A 20,284-nucleotide genomic window follows, 5' to 3' on the forward strand; every position below is an offset into this window, starting at 1 on the left:
ACATTAAAAAGGGATTAATAAACTTACTTTATTCTATAGTCTAGTTTTCTCAGAAAAGGACTGTAGATAATGGGAGCACAACTCTTACAGCATTCTTTAATCACCCTTCTCACAGGGACTAGTGAGAACAGGGGGCAACTCCCCCTACATCTCTGTCAATTGAGACAGGCACAACTTGTGCTTCCTCCAAATCCCCTCAACCTCAGTAGGGACCAGTTGAAGCAAACACAGATTCCTCCCAAGTCTTGATGGGAGCCAATCAAGGCATGAACAGCATTCCAGCTTGTGCACTTAATGCTAAAGTTCCCCCAAGTCTTAATGGGGACCACCTTTGAGGCACACACAGCAGTACATCTTATGCATTGAACCCTGAAGTACCCCCTTTACTGACCAGTGACCACCTGCTTTACAAACCAACAGACAAGCAAGGCATATTGTCAGCAATAGCCTTACAAGTTTACATCTATTCATCCTTGTACCTCACTGCATAGTTGCAGTGGATGTTTATTTCCTTTATCATTATTTAATGCTGTGCAAGCGTGTTGGAGATGTTTTCAAATTTAGCTGTGGGAACTCATATCTAGTATTTGGGAACAGAAGATTGTTATGGCTATGGATCCTGGGAAACGGAACTCTAAGAAATAATGATGAAAATTCACTTCACATGCATTAAAATCCACCTTACATATACTAAAATTCACCTTACATGTACCATCCCTATAAAATGCATCCACAGCTTGAATAACCACAAGGAATTTTGGGATTAGGAAAGACTGGCACAAAGAAAGTTCTCTGTATGATGTATACTTTATTTTCTTCGAACATACTGTCTTTCACCTATTAACCAAGGTCAGAGATTTAGTGGATACCTGTCCATATTGCTGAGAAAACTTCCGATATACTTAGCTAAGATATCTCTTTGGATACCTTTAAATGTCAATTCCTTCCCCATTAACACTGAAAATCATTCACCTGAGTGAAACAAGGAATTTGAGAAGTGATAGAAAAAGTTTCTCTCTTATCTATACTCAGTAATAAAGATTCCCCAGTACTAAAAGAGGCTTGAATTCCCTGGGCTTGAATTAAATTGGTGGCCTTTGCTATAAATGCAAAAAATGGCATCAAAAAATGTAAGTGATTCATTAACATTTACCACATTCAAAACTATTTTAAATGAGACTGACTTTAAGGGGATTTTCTAGAGCTAGGTAAGGAGACACTAGAGACAGTTGTGATGTATAATGCACACACCTGAGTATAGTTTGTACTCAATGTATAATCATTTTTTTTTTGTAGTATTCTTTCCTTGGAGAGTTACAAAATATTCCAGGGTGTTTCTAATGCAAACTCAAAGGAACTTTTCTCAGCTGTTACTCCAATTAAGTCCCTCTAACGATCCTAGAAAAAAATAACTTTTAACTTGATCACTAAGGTATCCTTTTCTTCAGAGATTCATGAAAATTTGCTTTGTGGGATTAGTTTCAGTGGTGATTTTATCCATAGGTTATTCATTCCTGTAGACAGGGACACAGGCTAACGGACTAGAGACTGGGAATTTCAGTGACTTTTTCTGTAGTAGTAGAGTGGATGTAGATATTAAATACTGGAATTTTAAAAAGAAAGAAACTGTTATAGAAGAAAAGTCAAGAGATTATCCAATTTAACCTTTAGAAGTGGAATTAATTCCCATTATTTGAAATGTTTCCTAGCCAAGTAATACATGTGTACTAATCCAATGTCTAGGAATATTTAGAGATGTGATCAAAGTCCTTCATTCTATAGTTTTGACTCATTTCCATTTTGTGTCATTGCTGAACAAATAGGAAAAAAAACCAACCAAAACCATAGTGAAGAAATTGGTTTTACTTATCATTGTTATTGATTATAAAGTAATGAAATGATAAACGTATTCATACGTCTGTATATACATACACTCATAAAATCAAGAAATGAACAAACAATGATTAAGAATTTACCATGTGGCAGACACTGTAGTAGACCCTAGTAATACAAAGACAAAAAATATTCCCCTTACTTTAAAGATTTTCATTCTATCATGAGATAAAATATGTTCTTATGGAAGTATACACTTGCATTTTTAAATTTGGATCCAAGGAAAGATGAAAACCTTACCATTCATTTGGATAACTTTGAGATGCAAAGGCTCAGTCTTATGAATGAAACACAAGTATAGCTAACAGGGAGGGAAATTTTAATCCCTAACTATTTACTTGCCCATTCTCCCTCCCCTGACTCCCTTAGTGGGAATGCTTTGTTTCTGAATATCAAATTTTTCCATGCTTCAAGGATCACCTCAATTTTTACTCTGTCAGTGTTCTCTGAATGTGATTTTTACCCTCAATCTAGCACTTCTTTGCACAATATTATACAATATTCATTTTCCCATAAGTATTAATTTCTTCTCCCTAAATCTATTGTTCCAATTTGCATTTCTGTAATCAAGAGTGACTTAGAGCTTTATTTCATATGACTATATATAGTTTTAATTCCTTCATCTGAAGACTACATGTTAATATCCTTTGACTATTTATCAATTGTGGAATGACTTGCATTCAAAGTCTTTTCTCCTAATTTGACTCATATTTGTAAATATTTTAGAAATGAGTCCCTTATCAGAAACATTGGCTATAGAAATTGTTTTCCATCTTTTATGCTTTTCTACTACTTTTGGTTGGATTGATTTTGTTTGTGCAAAATGTTTTTTAAAAATTTTGAAATAATTTATTATCAATTATTCTTGCTTAATTGCCTTTTAACCTTAGGTAAATCACTTAGCTAAATTTCTCTGGCCCTTTGGTTTTTATCTGTAAAATATGTGGGCTAGATGTCCTCTGCAGTCTCTTTTAACTCTAAATATATAATTCCATGAGTCTATGAATGTAAAAGCTGAGGATGACAACAATGTGTTGTTTTATAGTTAATCATGCAGTATTAGCTAAAATATGAAACTAAATTATACTTTGAACCTATATACCATGGTCACTTTATTCAACTTGAAATACTGAATGACATTTACCTGGTGCTAAGATATATTTTTACAGTGCAGAACTAAGGAGGAGAAAAAAGGTAGACAAGTAGAGAATAACATGCAGGGGAGTAATAAAGTGGTATTTTTCAGGATTACTTTTTTTTTTTTTTAACAATTCAACTGTTGAGCCTTTACTATTGTAGCAAGGCTGCATATAGCAGCTTCCAGTCTTGCCTCTTCCCTCTAGGCATCTTAAACTCATCATGTCCAAAAGTGAGCTCCTTTATCCTTCCTTCTTCTTAAGTTTCCTGTGATTGTCAAAGGCACTACCATCCTCCCCTAAGTCAAACTTGAAACCTAATTGTTATTACTGCTCTTCTTACTCTTTCTCATCTCTCATATCCACTCTGTTGCCAGGTTCTGTAAATTCTACCCTCATAAAATCTCTTGTATATGCCCCCTTCTTGTCTCTGACACATGCACTACTCTAGTATGGGCCCTCACCATCTCAAGCCTGAACTGGTACAGTAGCTTACTGGTTGGTGTCCCTACCTCAAGTGTCTCTTTAAAAAATGCACACACACATACACACACAATTTATTTTTCACTTCTCAATATTCATTTGCACAAGAATTTGAATTCAAAATTTTCTCCCCATCTCTCCCCAGCCTCCATCCCAGAATAGCCTGCAGCCCATTCACCCCTTCCTCCAGTCTGTCCTCAATTCTATTAACCCCCTTTTCTGTACAAAATCTTTTCAATTTAATGTAATCAAAATCATCTCTGTTGAATTTCATACTGTTCTCTATTTCTTCCTTGGTCATAAGTTCTTCTCTTCTCCATAGGTCTCACAGACAAACTATTCCTTGCTTTCCTAATTTGCTCAAGGTTTCGTCTTTTATTTCTAAATCATGTACCACATATGGTATGAGATGTTGGTCTATGCCTCACTTCTACCATACTATCTTTCAGTTTTCCCAGCAGTTTCTGTCAAATTGTGTGTTCCTAACTGAGAAGCTGGTGTCTTTGGGTTCATCAAACAGTAGATTACTATAGTCATTTACTACTGTGTCTTGTGTACCTAACCTATCCTACTGATCTACCACTCTATTTCTCAGCCAATACCAAATAATTTTGACGACTGCTGTTTTATAATATAGTTTTAGATCTCCTATGGCTAGGCCACCTATCTTGGCATTTTTTCATTAATTACTTTCGTATTCTTGACCTAGATATATATTTTATATATGAAAAGATATCTCTACATACATACACATATATTCATATATGTACATACAAGCAAAAATGTGTATATTTCTCAGCTGTACTTGGCACCTTTACAAATATTAACCACATGCACATATACATGCACACACATATATAAGGCATAAAATTTTTACAAAAGCAGAATAGCCAAAATATTAAACATTATTTCTATAGACTATAATGTAATAAATATATTAAAGGGTTTTTGAAGAAATAATTAAAATTAATTTGACTAAATAATGTTATCCTAAAAATGGATGGCTCAAAAAAAATTATAGAAAAAAATAAAGAATTTAGAGATAACTACAATGACACACCATGTCAAAATTTTTACAACCCAGCCTAAGCAGTCCTTAGAGGAGAAAGATCTCGAAACACTTTCATCAGTAAAAACAACAACAATATTTATATAGAACTTACTGTGTACAAGGCAGAGTGATGAGCACTTCACAAATATTATCTCATTTGATCCTCATAGCAACTCTGGGAAATAAACAAGAGAAAGGGCATGCAACTAAAAAAAAAAAAACTACAAAGTCACTGAATTATCCCCCTCTTCAAATTAAATATGAAAATGGAAATCCTGAACATGAAAGAAAAGATTAGCTAAATTTAAAATGAAAATTCTTTAGATTAGTAACTAAAACTAAAAGCTTAACAAAACAATAAAATAGACAATTTGCTCAACAAGTTTTTTTAAAAAAGAAAGAAAACTGAATTACTGATATAAAAATTGGAAAAAGGTTAATTCACAACCAATGAGGTTTTTTTAAATTAGTAACTATTTTGTCCAATTATATGCTGCAAAATTGACAACTTAAATGAATGAAATATTTATAAAATGCAAAATGTCCACATCAACAGAACACAAAACAAAAGACAATTCAATTTCAGATGGGGAAACATCAGATTGTATCACAAATAAACTCCCAATGAGGACACAAAAAATCCTAGGACCAAAAGAATTTACAAATAAAATTTATATAGCATTTCTTTTAAACATATGGTCTTGATATTTATATTAAGGAGAGTCAAGAAACAGAGAAAAAGGAGAGCGAGAGACAGAGAGGTATATATTTTAAATAAAATATTAAATGGGAGAGTACTGCAGCTCATTACAAAGATTATACACCAAGGTGAGGTAAGATTTGTACCAGAAGTTCAGGGTTGGTTTGATGAACAAAACTGACCATATTAATAACAGGAACAAATCATTACCTAATATCAAAAGATGCAGAAATAGGTTTTGAAAAGATGCAAAGTTAGAACTCTGACTGGGATAATCACTGATGGCAGGGGCTGAGGGAGGTTGCAATGAGGCAAAGGGGTCCAAAGGGCCTAAAGTATCAATCATCTCCATGACACTGGACATCACCATGTGGGTAGGGCTTATGGTGTGGCAGCACTTCAAACCAGACCCATTTGATTCTTCCTTAATGTGGGGATCAGACTTGATGGACACTAGTTTCTAGCTACAGGTGGAGTCAATGGTGATTTCTTCCTAGTCTGAGTTTTGGATGTAATTAAGGATCCCTAGCATATACTGATCCACCTCCAGGCCTTCCAGCATCTCAGTCTTATTGCAGACAGTACATCTCCAAGTTCCCTTCTCACAATTCAACTGCAGGTAGGATTCTAGGTCAAAGCATTGTATGTGGTGACAATCATGTACTCGGACATGGAGCTGGATTCTTTGGAAAGTGATGGGACACTTGAAGACACTTTGATAGCAGTCTATACCACACCATCCTCTCCATTGGGTCCAGGGTGTTGCTTTATTTTGATGATGCAGTGCTCCACTGGAAGCAGACACTTCTTGATGAGGCACCAAAGGCAGATGCTCCAGCTGCAACACTCTTCAGGTAGAGGGGCTTGTGGGACATCTTGTTGTCTCCTCACTCAATGGTCAGGGTCGTGGCTTTGACACTCACCTGCTCAGATACGGGCCACTTGGTATCCATCTGCCGGTGCTCATGATGACAGCATTTAAACTGTAGCTGTAGGTCAGGTCTCATCATCAGCGTTTTATAGACAGAGTCACAGAGTTGAAAGACGTGGCTGCTGAAAGCCAGGTTGTGCTGCAGACGGAAGGGTTTAGGACCACCCCATCTCAGACCAGGAATGTCAGTCACAGCTCACCACACAGGTTTCCAGGGGGAGAAGAGTGCAGGGAACTCATGTTGGGCTTAATGTCAGGGAATGGAGATTTGACTTCTTGACTAGGAGACTTATAGAGGAGTATGCTGCCGCCAGGAGTCACTGGGGGCATAGGGTTCCCAGGCAGTGGGGAGCTAGGGTATCCTGGCATTGATTGGATGGGCCCAAAGCTAGCTGTAGCTGTGGAAGTTTCCTCCATTAAAGCTGGTGTTCTGCCCTGTGGACTGCTTAAAATAGGGTCCTGCTGATCTGGAGGTGGATAGGTATTGGCCCATTGCTGGTTGGATAGGCATCCTCTGACCAGGGTATGAGGGGGAGGGTGCTGATGGTTGTACAGTGTTTAGTGCATATTGAGCAATGCTGGGAGCATACTGGTCACCTTGCATATACTGCTGTGCTGGATAACTCTCATTGGAGTAGGCTTTCTTGACTCTTTATTGGGGCATCTGCTGTGTCTGGGGGGGCTGTTTGGTACCCGTGTTAGGGCAGTCACTGCCCTCCAAGGGAGTCATTCCAGGCACCAGGGTTGAGTTCACACCCATGGAAGAGATACCAGAGGGGCCCATCACCCCTCCTATGTTGGCACATCTTCCTTTCACTTTTAAAGAGTATTATTACCTCTACCCCATGAGTGTAACAAGAGGTATTCCTTTGAAATTTTAAAGATTTTCCCATAAACATAAGGTGACATTTGGTTATCTCAGAGGATAACCTGCTCATTTCAGTAACTACCTCCATTCTGTATAGCAGCCAGGAAAACCTCCAATAATATAGGATCAGATTTGGGGTTGGAATGGAATTTAAATGTTGCCTACCTGATTTTACAGATGAGGAAACTGAATCCACGAGGTTACTTGTCCTTCTTACTTGTGATATAGGTTAAAAGTGGCCAAGCTGTGATTTCAGTGCACTTACCGTGACTCCAAATCTAGTACTCTTTTCTCTGAACTATGTTGTCTTCATGTTCAAATTTTGTACAACAGGGAATCTATATTACGGTAACATTTGACTAGATTCATGTTACAAGTGCCTGGGGATAATTGCCCTGCTATTTTCTTCCTTGTTGAGATAATAGTCTGGTAACTGACAAGGGGTGTGTGCGTGTGTGTGTGTGTGTGTGTGTGTGTGTGTGTGTGTGTATTCAGCAGTGTATTAGCAGCCACATTAGCACACAGGGGGTAATTTCATGTGACTGTTTTGGGTTAGACTCAGACAGATAACACCAGAGTTCTGGGTCAGATGTGGACAATCCCCTTCTTAACGATTCAATTTAAATTAACTGATTTGAAATAAATAGGAGTATACTGAACACACATTAAGAACCATATGAGAGGAACTGTGCCATAATCACTAGAGTTATCATTGTAGTCAGGAAGACTTGGACTGAAGGCTGCCTCTGAGACATTCTAGCTTTGCAACCCTTTCCAATTCACTTAACCCTCAAAGTTGCCAGGGAAGTCTTTAAAACTCCAAGTTTTATAACAAGTGATCATTTGTACTGATAAAGGGAGTTTCTTCATTAGAGTTCCTGTTTTCATGAAACCATAGATCAAGTCCTCTTGAAAATTCAAAACACATGATGAATAAGGCTGAGGATACAGAGATGTAAAGAGACTCAGTTTCTCTGAGAAACTTATTTTCTACTAGGAGGAATACATACATGAAAAGATAATTAAAATGTAAATATATTCAACAACAAGTATTTATTAAACACCTATGATGTACCGGACACTGTATTAGGTTGGTTACTGGGCATTCAAAGACAAACATGAAAATAATCCTTGCTCTCAAGGAACTTGCATTATGCTTGAAGAAAATAATGTATGTCCTGGTAAGTAAATAAAAAAACATGTACAAGAAATACAAGGTGGTTTCAAGGAGGAGAAGTAACAATTACAGTGACCTGGAAGAGTGTTGCGAGGAAGGCAGCGCATGAACTAAGCTATGAAGGAAGCTAAAGATTTCAAAAGCGTGAAGAGGGAGCAGATTCTAAGAATAGAGAGAAGTGCTCTGGGAAAATCTGAGGAAACAAGAATAGTTTTAGAAGGGAAAGACACTTTAGTCTAGCTCATCATGAGCACTGTAATATTGAAATTTAAATAATAAACTTTAGTCGCATGAAATTAATTCACTAAATTTTATGCATCTCAAATATCAACAAATATTACAATAAATATTCACTCCAGGAATAGCAATGAAACAAGAGGAAAAAAGTTCAAAGGTTAAAGGTAAGTAAAGAGGAGATGAGACTATATCTACACGTTAACAATATGAAAGTTTCCTTGGAAAATCTTAGGGAATCAGCAAAGATACTAATCAAGGCAATTTAAAGCTTTAGCAAAGTTGCAGGGTACAAAATAAATCCTGAAAAATGTCTTTACAATAACAACAGAAGGAAAGAAGCAATAAAGTAAAGGGAAATCCCTTTTCAAATAACTGAAAGATTCATGAATCTTCCAAAGCACACAAAGACTTGTTTAGATTCAACTGCAAAGTGTTGCTTAAAGAAATAAAGAACAACAAATAACTGGAGGAAGAGTCAATGCTACTTTTCATGGAAATAGGAAGTCCACAGGAGTTTATATATCGTACAACTTTTGGTGCTTTTTTCATCGTATCAATCAATTATGATACCTTTTTTTCCTCTCTAAAAATGTGATGTTGTGTAGGATGGCTCTGTGGGAAAAGTTGGGGAGGGACACTTGGAATAACTATGGTGATTTAAGAAACAGAAAATACCAACAAAAACTTATTTTTAGAAAAAGAAAAATAGAAACTAAAAGCATAGATAGATTACAATTTTTGTAAATACAGTTCCCTTTTCATCTAAAAAATCCTACCTGTGTACTAGAGGAAATAAAAATTTCATCTTATTAGATTTTGCCTTTCATTGTTGGTGGAGCTATGATCTGATCTAACCATTCTGGAGAGCAATTTGGAACTATGCCCAAAGGGTTGCAAAAATGTGCATACCCTTTGACCCAGAAATATCACTTCTAGAACTGTATCCCCAAGATATCATAAAAATGGGAAAAGGTTCCATATGTACAGATCGTATTTATAGCAGCTCTCTTTGTGGTGTCCAAAAACTGGAAATCAAGGGGATGCCTTTCAATTGGGGAATGACTGAATAAATCGTGGTATATGAATGTAATGGAATACTATTGTGCTATAAGAAATGATGAACAGGAAGACTTCAGAGAGGCCTGGAAAGACTCATATGAACTGATGCTGAGTGAAAGGAGCAAAACTAGGAGGACTTTGTACACAACCACAACCACAGTGTGTGAGGAATTTTTCTGGTAGACTTAGTACTTCATTACCATGCAATGACTTAAAAAAATTCCCAGGGGTCTCTTAAGGCCAAATTTCTTCCACATCCAGAGAAAGAACTATGGAATTCATTCCCAGAATGAAGCAAATCATTTTCTTTTATATTATGTTTTTTTTTTTTATGATATCTCCCATTCATTTCAATTCTTCTATACAATATGACTATGGTGAAAATATACTTAATAGCAATGTATGTGTAGAACCTATATAAAATTTTATGCCATCTCATGGAGGAGGTGGGGAGGTAGGGGGAAATGAGGGGGAGGGAGGAAAAAAAATCTAAGATATACAGAAGTGATTGTAGAAAACTGAAACAAAACAAAACAAAAAAACAACAATAAAAAAGATTTTGCTGCTGTTTCAACCTATCCAGTTAATTTTGGATGCAAATTGTCATCTTTCCTATTATTTATGTAGCTCAGCCTTATACCAACTTTATATTTCATAAACATGACATCTATACTTTCATATCAGTCACTGATAAACTGTTAAATAGAATAGAGTCAAGGATAGATCTCTGTAAACTTCACTAAATCCTTGTAATCATAATTTCATTAAACATCACACTTCAGGGGTTATTTTTTACTGTCTGGATACATCTAATTGTGCTATCATTTAATTCGCATTTTTGTTTTTTTTCCACATGGAGACCACTAGGAGTGTCAAATGATTAACTTGAATTATTTTATATTTGAAAAAATACCCATACTTACCCATGTGAAAATACCTTCCAAAAGGAAAGACTGTAGGAAAACAGATACTTTTGATGTTCTGTTGGTAGGCCGATGCATTGGTACAATGAACCTGAAAAGCAGATTGAACTATACATCAAAAATTCCCAATCAAGTGTATGCCATTTAACTCAGCTTTACCACTGCTAGGCTTATAACCATATGGATTCACAGTCATGTGATGGTTTGGAGATTAAAGTCCCCACATTCCCTAATTACTTGGTGGACACTTATCGAACACAACAATATCCAGTCCTGCCTTTGTCAGCCAAGTCGATTGACTGCTTCATCATTCCACTCAGGTCAGATGGAGGAATCAGGTATCAGAAAGGAAGGTTCATTTGTGCAGGACATTGGGGTCAGTGGTATGAGATGCAATATGGTCAAGCTGGAGAATACTAGCATTGACAATGGGCAATATTTGCAGAGAAAAGAACACTATCCTTACCTTTACAACACCCCATTAGCCCTACAAAGGTCTCAAAATAAGTTGTTTTATTTTATATTAACTAAAATAAAAAATTGTGTAGTGCACAACTGTAGGAGGTTTGAGACAGAGGAGCCATGGAGTTGGTAGAAAGGGAAAAGCTAACAGAACTCAAACATATTGGAAATCAATAGTCTGAGAAACAGTAAGGTGTAACTAGATTTCACTATTGGGCCTGGAATAGTCTACCTCCACAGCCACTACATGTAGAGAGAAGAGATTCTTTTCTTTTTCCTATCCTTTCGATTATCCAAAACAGTGGAGCTCATTTTTGGCAAATCCAGAAAATCACCTGTTAGTTTTATTTTTTTTTGTCTTAGTATGACTAGAATTTAAAATAAAACTGTTTGAATTCCTGCACCTGAGGCTTTTTAAAAATAAAGTTTATGCTAGCATTCTGTTCAAAATTCTCTAATAATTTCTTAAAAGAAAATGATAATGGAGATTCCAACAGTCCACAGAGGACACCCTCTGTATGACTGCCAAAACCAAGTTTTTCTTGACACAGATTTTCTGCAATGGAGAGCCAGTTCTGGTGGCCACACTTCATAAGCCACAATAATATGTAACTCTAACAACAACATTTCTTCTTAGCTGGAAAGCCAGCAGTATAAGTGACAGCTATTACAGGCAGAAAACACTTTCCAATGGTGAGAAATGTCCTTCGAAGACCTTTCTGTCAGGAATCTCTTCATACTCTAAATAGGTGAAAATAGTGCATATGACATCTGTGTAAGGAAATGCAAATTTTCCAATAGCCCTATTCATCATTATAACATTGGAGCTTAATGTACCAGAAGCTATCAGCAGTCCTGGGGTATGGGGTTTCCTGGCTTTGCATGAACTTCTGGGACACTCTTTTAAACAGAGAATCTCTGATTTGACGGAAATTTGCAGGTTGTTCCGAGGCTTGCATAGAACAAAATTGAGCTTTATCTACCACTTCCATGAGCTTGGACCTGTGGGCCTCAGGACAGTTAGGAGGATTATTACTCTGTAAGTACAATAAATCTATCAGTTATTTCTTCTAGCTGAAAGTCTTCTGTCCCTCATTTGCTTTCCTGGAGCATATGACCTAGATCAGTGACATCAAATAAATGTGGAGCCATTAATTAATACATGGAGAGAAACCTGTAGGATGTGTATTGACGTAGTATCAAATTATAACGTAATCTATGTTTAATTCTATTTCGTTTATTTTGTAAAATGTTTCCCACCTACATTTTAATCTGGCTCCCGCCACATGGAAGTGTTGCAGGTGACATGTGGTATGTTTGACACCTCTGGTTTCAGCTCCCCTTTACTCCTATGATGTCCTATTTTGTATTTTGTCAAACTGCTTAGGTGATATTCTCCCACCTCCTCACCCCTCCCTTGCCCCCACAAACAGATAAATTCCTTAAAAGCTAGAGCTGTGCTAGTTGTGATTTTTCTATCCTTGAACAATTCCTCAAATCTATTAAGGACTAAATATTTTAGTTAGATTTCATTTTATTTAGATTGAATTGAAAAGCAATTGAAAAAAATAGGGGGGGCCAAAAAGGCTGACCAGAAAAATGAACAAAAGGTGAGTGGAAATGTAAATTAGAAATTAAAGAACAACAACGTTAATAGTATTTATTCATTCCTCACTATGGACAAGTCACTGCATTAAATGCTTCACAAATACTTTCTCATTTTATCCTTGCAGCAAACCTGGGACTTAGGCATAATTCTTATCCCCTTTTAACAGTTGAGAACACTGAGACAAACAGATTAAGTGACTTACCCAAGGTCACACAGCTGGTCAGTGTGTGAGGTTGGATTTGAATTCACATTTTCCTGACTCTAAGACCAGCACTGTATCTACTGTGCCACTGGCTACCACAATGAATCATATATCTTGCCTAAGAGCAGTTGTTTTTCAACAATTCATGGGTAAATAGGGAGAGAGAGAGGGACTCTACCTGTGATTTCATTAATATAAATTTCCAGGAGAGGAAATTCTCTCTCTTAATGCAGCTCAACATCTTCTAAGCAACTTAGAGTATTACCAAGAGCACTGACTAGTCAAGTGACCCATTCAGAGTCACACAGCCAGTATGGATTAGAAGTGGAACTTAAGCCCAGGTATTCCTGGTTTCTAGAACAACCAATAGGCCAAATTGAGTGACAAGACCCCTATCAGCAGTGTGGTATAAGAGAAAGAAGCAGCTCAAGAATCAGGGCCCAAGGTGCTTTATCTGTAAAATCAAGGATTTGAATTAGGAGATAGGTGAGGAGCATATTGCATAGAACACTGGTGCCCGAGTCAAGAAGATGAGTTCAGATCCAGCCCAACACTTACATGTTCTGTCACCCTTAGCAAATCATAACTTCTGTGTGCCTCAGGTACCTCATTTGTAAAATGGGGATAATAATAGTGTCTCCCCCCAGAGATGCTGTCATTATAAAATATGATATTTGTAAAATTATTGTAAACTAAAGTGCTATCTGTTCCTGACATATAGCTATCATACACTTAAAAATCCAGAAAAGCAACTACTTACACCAAAGGAAAATTACATACTGATAAGGTGGCTTCACATCTTTCCTACTCCTTGATCCTAAAATGCCAGTAACTCAACTCTTTAATACATGACACTCTGCTATTCATCGTTCATAGAGCTTCTATTTGTGATTAAAACAAAAGTTTACTTGCATAAGAAAGGAAATAAGAGGCTGGGGAGATAGAGGAGAGTGAATGTGAGGAGGGACACGTGAGTAGATCCTGCCCCTTGAGAAGGCAAAATGACCCAGTCCTTTAAAAGGAAAACAGTTGCAGCAAAGACTTTGAGCCTGTCACCAATGACATTCCTACTGTTCATGAGAATACTCTTTTCTCTAGAATTTTCTTCAGTGCAATCTTGACATCTTTATTCCTCAGGCTGTAGATCAGAGGGTTCAGCATGGGGATCACTATGGAATAAAATACTGAGGACACTTTCCCCTGGTCCATGGAGTTGGTAGAAGGCTGCATATACATGAATGCAGTTGATCCAAAGAATAGGGAAACAGCCATCATATGGGAGCTGCAAGTACTGAAGGCTTTAGACCTGCCTGCAGTGGACTGAATGCGAAGGATGCTTATGAGGATGAAAATATAAGAGGTAAGAATAATTAGGGTTGGGACAAAAACATCAATTGAAGTAAAAGTCACAAGTAGTATTTCATTGATGTAGATATTGGAGCATGAAAGTTTCAAGAGGGGAAGTACATCACAAAAGAAATTATTGACAATATTGTCTTTGCAAAAATAAACTCTAAACATGAAACCCGTGTGAACTGTGGAAACAACCACAGCCACTGCACCCACCCCACCCACCAACCTGGAGCACAACTGATCAGACATGATGACTTTATATAGTAGAGGACTACAGATGGCAACATAACGATCATATGCCATCACTGCCAACATATGGCATTCAGCAATTATAAAAATGGTGAAAAAATAGAGCTGAGCCATGCACTCAGGGTAAGAGATGATGTTCTTCTCTGATACAAAGTTCACAAGCATCTTGGGAGTGATGACAGTGGAATGACAGAGGTCAATGAAGGATAGAAAACTGAGAAAATAGTACATGGGGGTGTGAAGATGGGAACTGAGTCTAATTAAGATCATCATTGCTAGATTCCCTACCACAGTGGCCACATAGATCCCTAGGAACAGGAAGAAAAGTGGAACCTGGAGCTCTGGTCGGTTTGTTAAGCCTGCAATGATAAATTCAGTCACTACAGAATGGTTTCTCTTCTCTGGATGATGGACCTGTGGGATTGAAAAAGAAGTAGCACGTTTGATAGCATTTCTACCATTCCTCCCCCCACACATAAAGGAGATTTACACAGAATGAATAACTCTAAATCCTGGAGTCCTGGACTGTGAGGTCTTAGGGGACTATGGCCACTGTACCTGGTCAATGAGCATGTCTTAACATTACCATGATGGGACATGTGAACAGAAGTGCTGGAAAAGAATTATACACAACCCTTACTTGTTCTACCCAAAGGAAAAATACATTATTGATATACACAGTTGAATCCACTGACAATGAGAGCTCAAGGATGAAAGAAAGGGATGACTTCTAGCTCTCTCTTTGTCCACTCATTAGGGTCCTCATCTACTAGTCCTTGTTCACATTTCTGAAACTCTACACAGAAGCAACCTCTGTTGAACATTAAAGATGAATGGTCTCTATCAGGATGGGAACCATGGCTTCAGTCCCTTTTTCAAAGGAAAGAAATTAGATTCTTAAGGAGAGTCAATTGATATCTAAAGTCATTCAATGAAAATGTCTTCTCTGTTGAAGCAGTTATCCAATGGCCTGGGGGACTGAAGCCTTTATGATTCCCAGTATCTCTGGATAGGTCTCTCTTCCCCACCACTGCATTTCTAGATCTATGCTACTTGAGGTTAGCCAATAAACACAAGGAAGTGAGATTTCATCAAGAAATGGGCTCCCATATAGGAGAATTTGATAGAAAGAAATCAGGGCAATTAAATTAAGGCACTCACATTCCATTGTTGGTTTTCCATTGAAAGAATCTTTGGAATATGTAGCAATGAGTCAGGAACGATAATCTTCATAGACGCATTTTTTTCCTTTTGTTCTGTTGCAATGCAAGCATGGTTTTGATTTCTAGCAGTTCCAAGAGATGAATTTTTTACTATTATTTTAATTCAATGGTTCTCTCTAACATTATGATAGAAAATATCACTCCTCAATCTCACTGTAACTCTGGGTTGATGGTGTATTAGAGTTTTGTGATTCATAGATTGTTTCTAGGGATCTTATTAGAAACTCATAGAATTTGCTCAATGTTTTATCTCATCAGGGATGCAGGCTCTTTGGGGAATAAATCATTGTTGTTTTCCATCTTGTTCCACAGCCATCCTTCCTCCCATCACCCAACAGCTCACCCTTAACCAGGGAGCTCAATTAGCAACTTGGATATTTAATAGTTTTCTTTATGTATGAGTCTTTTTCTCATATTCTCTTCAGTTCTGGAGGTGAGAGCCAAACAGATTAGATACCAGAATGAGTTTATAACTCTCTACTTCCTAGAAGTATAACTTTTCTAGAAATTTTGAAATGATGAAAATTTTTTAAAAATTCTAATTTTCTCTTTTGGGGAGAAATGAAACTGAGGAAAATGGATACATTTGTTATACATTGTTTAATCTCTTTTTACAAATGTAAAGTCAGTGTCAATTTCAACAAATAAACCATTCGTTTACATCTTAGGTTGCTCGCAAAGTATTCAGAATTTTCTTTATTATATCTTTGATTTCATTGACATGAGGAGCTTCAAGCAGGATAACAGCCTTTATCTTATAATAAAGAACTTGTTCTGCAACCTTCCCAACTGGACCTCCAGTTCATGACCCTGTGCCTCACTAAATGAAGAGCCCCTAAAAAGATTCATTTTCACACACTCAACTTCCCATTTTCTTGCTATGCTGTAGAGGAGAAATGCCACATATAGGACTGCAATACTCCTTAGTGCACAGGGACTAGATTAAAATGTAATTTGGAAATATTTTACAAAATCAATAAAAAATACAATAGAACATAAAAATGCTGCTATGTGGTTTTCTAAGTCAATATGCAGCCCACAGGCATTCTTTTGAATAGTTTAGTGCCTTTATTTCTATTTGAAGATGATGACACTGCTATAAAGGGCTACCACTCTTGACATGGTTCCTCCTAGCTGGACTTCCAGCCCCCACCTTGGGTCCATGCTGATTGATGACAGTTCACTACATTTACCTGACTTCCAATATCAAAAAATGCCATCTTCCTACCATGCCACTGTGCCCACAAACACTCCTTTAAACCCTGATGTCTACATTTACTATGGGAACAGAAATCAAATCAACATTACCACTGCTTCTGGAAAAGGTGGTTCATTTGAGCCCTCTGCCTCCACTCACCATATCTTTTATTTCCCAAGATGAAATTCCTTTACTGGGCACTACTCCCCCAAAAGTATTGCATCCTGAATTGAATGTAACTTCTTTGAGGACAAGGACTTTCTTTCTCTATCTGTCTGTCTCTATATCTCTCTCATATATATGTGTTTGTGTGTGTGTTGTGTGTGAGTTTTCATTCATTCTAAATTTAGGGAATTTCTGATACACTGAGAGGTTAAGTAACTTGCCCAAGAACACATAGTCTGATGTATGCTGCAGTCAAAACTTCAACCCCAGGTTCTGGACTCTGAGATCAGCTCTCTATCCTTTATATCATGCTGGTAGTTGTGTTTGGTATGCTACTTTTTAAAAGTATTTAAATCAAATGATAATTAAAAGTTAAAATGTTGTGATTGAACGATATAGAAATGTACAATTTATGATATAATTTATCTTTGAATGTTTTTTAATCAAATGGCTCTGCATCTTTAAGGAATCTAAGACTGTAAAGTGCTCATTGAAGCCTTCAGAAGACCTGGGTTCCAGTTGCATACCTGAAAATTAATACATTTAAATCTTTGAGGAAGTCCCCTGGCCTTTCTGGATCCCTATTACTCATCTGCAATAAAAAAAGAGTTGGATTAGAGAGCTCTGAAGGACTTTTTTCAACCTTTATAGCCATGATCCTAAAATTTTCTGATCTTTGAAACTTTTTTCCTAATTACTTAGGAGAAGTAAACAAATATTTGAGAACAGAAAATACCACTATGAAGATAAAAGAAGAAAAAAGGTATTGGACTCTTTTCTGTTCTCCTTAACCCCAAGTAGCTACAGAAAAAAAAGTTAAGGGAAAACATCTTTAACAAATTTAAAGACTTTCTTTTTTATAGTGGTCAAAGAAGACACCCTGTCTAAACATGTGACCTGATTATAGGCAAGTACATGGAGAGAAAGACTATGATTAAACTTTAAATTTTACATGTGTAGCAGAGGCAAGGAGCATCCAGCACCCTCCAATTGACTACTTTTTGTGCACATAACACGTATAGGTTGTAACTGCTTGCTTCCAGATACTACACTGAAGATAAGAGATGTTTAATTCTGGTCATTCACATGGTCTTACAATGAGAGGTGACAAAGAACCCCTTAAATGTCTGCTCAACTGGAAGGGCTGATGACCTTCAAAAAGAAGAGAGAACTTTGTTCTGAAGTTTCTTGATTATTATCTCTCTAGATGTTGGGATTCCACTGAAGGATGGAGGAGGATGGCTTTTCTCTCCCTAATATCATGATGATTCTGCTGCCACAGCCCATGCGATGTGTGGACTCAATTAGACTGCCTTGTGCACAGGGTCCAGGGTGGCCTTTGAACTTTTATGTTTATTTTCTCCTGATCTTAGATGTATGGGTACTCTGAGATAGACTTTCCCTGAAGTCCTAGCATGTTAAAAAAAATCTGGAGGTGTCATTAAATGTTCCACTTACAGAGTCAAATGGCTGTTACAATAGTGCCCACCACTGGCAACAGTGACTGATTGCAAAGGAAGCATCTACTTTGGAAAGAGAAGTCAATAACTTAGTGGTTGATCAGAGAGGGTCTAATAAAGAGGTAAAATTGAAATACTTAATAAGCAGTTTTTTATAATTGTTGTATGAACTCAACCCTTTAAATATTATCATCTCAACTGGTTGCAGCCAGTTACAAATTCTTACTGAATCAAAGTTGATACCATGAAGAGTGCTATTTATCACTATGATTTTTCCATATGTAGCATTCTTTCTGTCAGTATAAAATAAACAACCTTCCCATATATAATTTATATCATACATTGCATATCATTTGTCTTTATGCTTTTTGAGGAAACCTTTATTCTTCTGAGTCATAGCCATTGCTATAATCATCTTCTTTTTCCAGGGATGGAGTTTAATGAGTCAATGAATAATGTATACAAAGGGAATTTGATTCCTTTACTTAGAGGAAGGCTCCAGGAGTAATTAACTGGTCTAGCACTATACAACTTGGCCAAGGAAAGTGAGGGGCAAATACCTTAGTCCAATATTCTTAGCACTGATGATTCCTTATTAAACATGATCATATGGAAAGTGAGTCATTTGTTCATGAACTTGCTATGAATTAAAATTATTTTTTCATGTGATTGCATCTACTCTTATATCCCCCATTTATCACTTTATGATAATTAAGTAAGCAAAAAATATTTATTCAAGTTGAATTATGCACTCAAAAAAGACCTAAGAGATATACAATCTGGTGTCTGTCAAAGAGAACAATGAAAACTATTAAAGAGATAAGGCTAATAAATAATCAAGAAAGCAAAACATCACAAAATTATGTCCTATTTCAAATACTAGAAAGTGTAAGAAACTTAACATAAGCTGGAGAATGAACCTTACTTTCATCAGAATTGGCTTAAAGAGGGAATAATATAAACATTCAGTTGGATATAGAAATTTATCTTTTCCTACAGGAAATTAGGAAGGTAAGAGCATAAGAGAAGGGGAGGACTGATAGAAGGGAAGGTTGATTGGGGTTGTAAAAGAGAGAAGAAAAACACTTTGGAGGATGGACAGGGTGAAAAGAGAGAGAGAGAGCAGGATAAATAGGGGACAGAGTGAAATTTACAGTAATCATAACTGTGAATAAATTTTTACAGCAGTTTATTCAAATAAAGACCTAATTTCTCAAATATGTGGAGAACTGAGTCAAATGTATACAAAAAGATAATTTGATAATTGTTCAAAATATATGAACAGGCATTTAAAGTAATAAAAGTAATAAAAAACTTATTGTAGTCTTATGAAAAACTACTCTAAATCACAATTGGTTAAAGAAGTGCAGATTGAAACAACTCCGAAATACAACTCCATACCTATCAAATTGACAAATGTGACAGAAGAGGAGAATGGTGAATGTTGGAGTGGATTTGGGAAAATTGAGACACTAATGCACTGTTCGTGAAGTTGTACATGGATTCAATCAATCTGGAGAACAATTAAGAACCATGACCAAAGGACTATAAAATCATATGTACCCTTTGACCAAGTAATACTACTTTTATATTTTTATCTGAAATAAGTTTTTTAAGAGGTAAAGTACTTATACATACAAAAAAATTCTTTTCAAGTTTCCAATTTATGCTGTTTATTTATTTATTTTTAGTTTTCAACATTCATTTCCACAAGATTTTGTATTTCAAATTTTCTCCCCATCTCTCCCCTCCTTCCACCCCAAATCACTGTGCATTCTGATTACCTTTTAACCCAATCTCCCTCTTCTCTATCACAACCTTCCCTTTCCTTTCTCCATCTTCTCTCTTGTAGGGCAAGATAGATTTCTATACCTCATTACCTGTATTTCTTATTTCCCAGTTATA

At 36.6% G+C, this 20,284-nt stretch overlaps 1 protein-coding gene and 1 pseudogene across 1 annotated transcript; both read right to left on the reverse strand.

Moving 5' to 3' along the window:
* Positions 1 to 1,972: 1,972 nt before the first annotated feature.
* Positions 1,973 to 11,912, reverse strand: LOC140507747 (zinc finger MIZ domain-containing protein 2-like; annotated as a pseudogene).
* A 1,893-nt stretch (positions 11,913 to 13,805) lies between these two features.
* On the reverse strand, positions 13,806 to 14,729 carry LOC140508993 (olfactory receptor 8G1-like). The gene has a single exon (XM_072616908.1). The coding sequence runs from the start codon at positions 14,604 to 14,606 to the stop codon at positions 13,806 to 13,808; it is 801 nt and encodes a 266-aa protein (XP_072473009.1). The 5' UTR covers positions 14,607 to 14,729.
* Positions 14,730 to 20,284: the final 5,555 nt, after the last annotated feature.

Source organism: Notamacropus eugenii, chromosome 5 (assembly GCF_028372415.1).
Source record: "Notamacropus eugenii isolate mMacEug1 chromosome 5, mMacEug1.pri_v2, whole genome shotgun sequence".
Taxonomy (NCBI): Eukaryota; Metazoa; Chordata; class Mammalia; order Diprotodontia; family Macropodidae; genus Notamacropus; species Notamacropus eugenii.

What these genes read in the sequence shown, in the direction of transcription:
- LOC140508993 (XM_072616908.1), bottom strand. Translation starts at nt 14,606, where the DNA reads ATGATGATCTTAATTAGACTCAGTTCCCATCTTCACACCCCCATGTAC.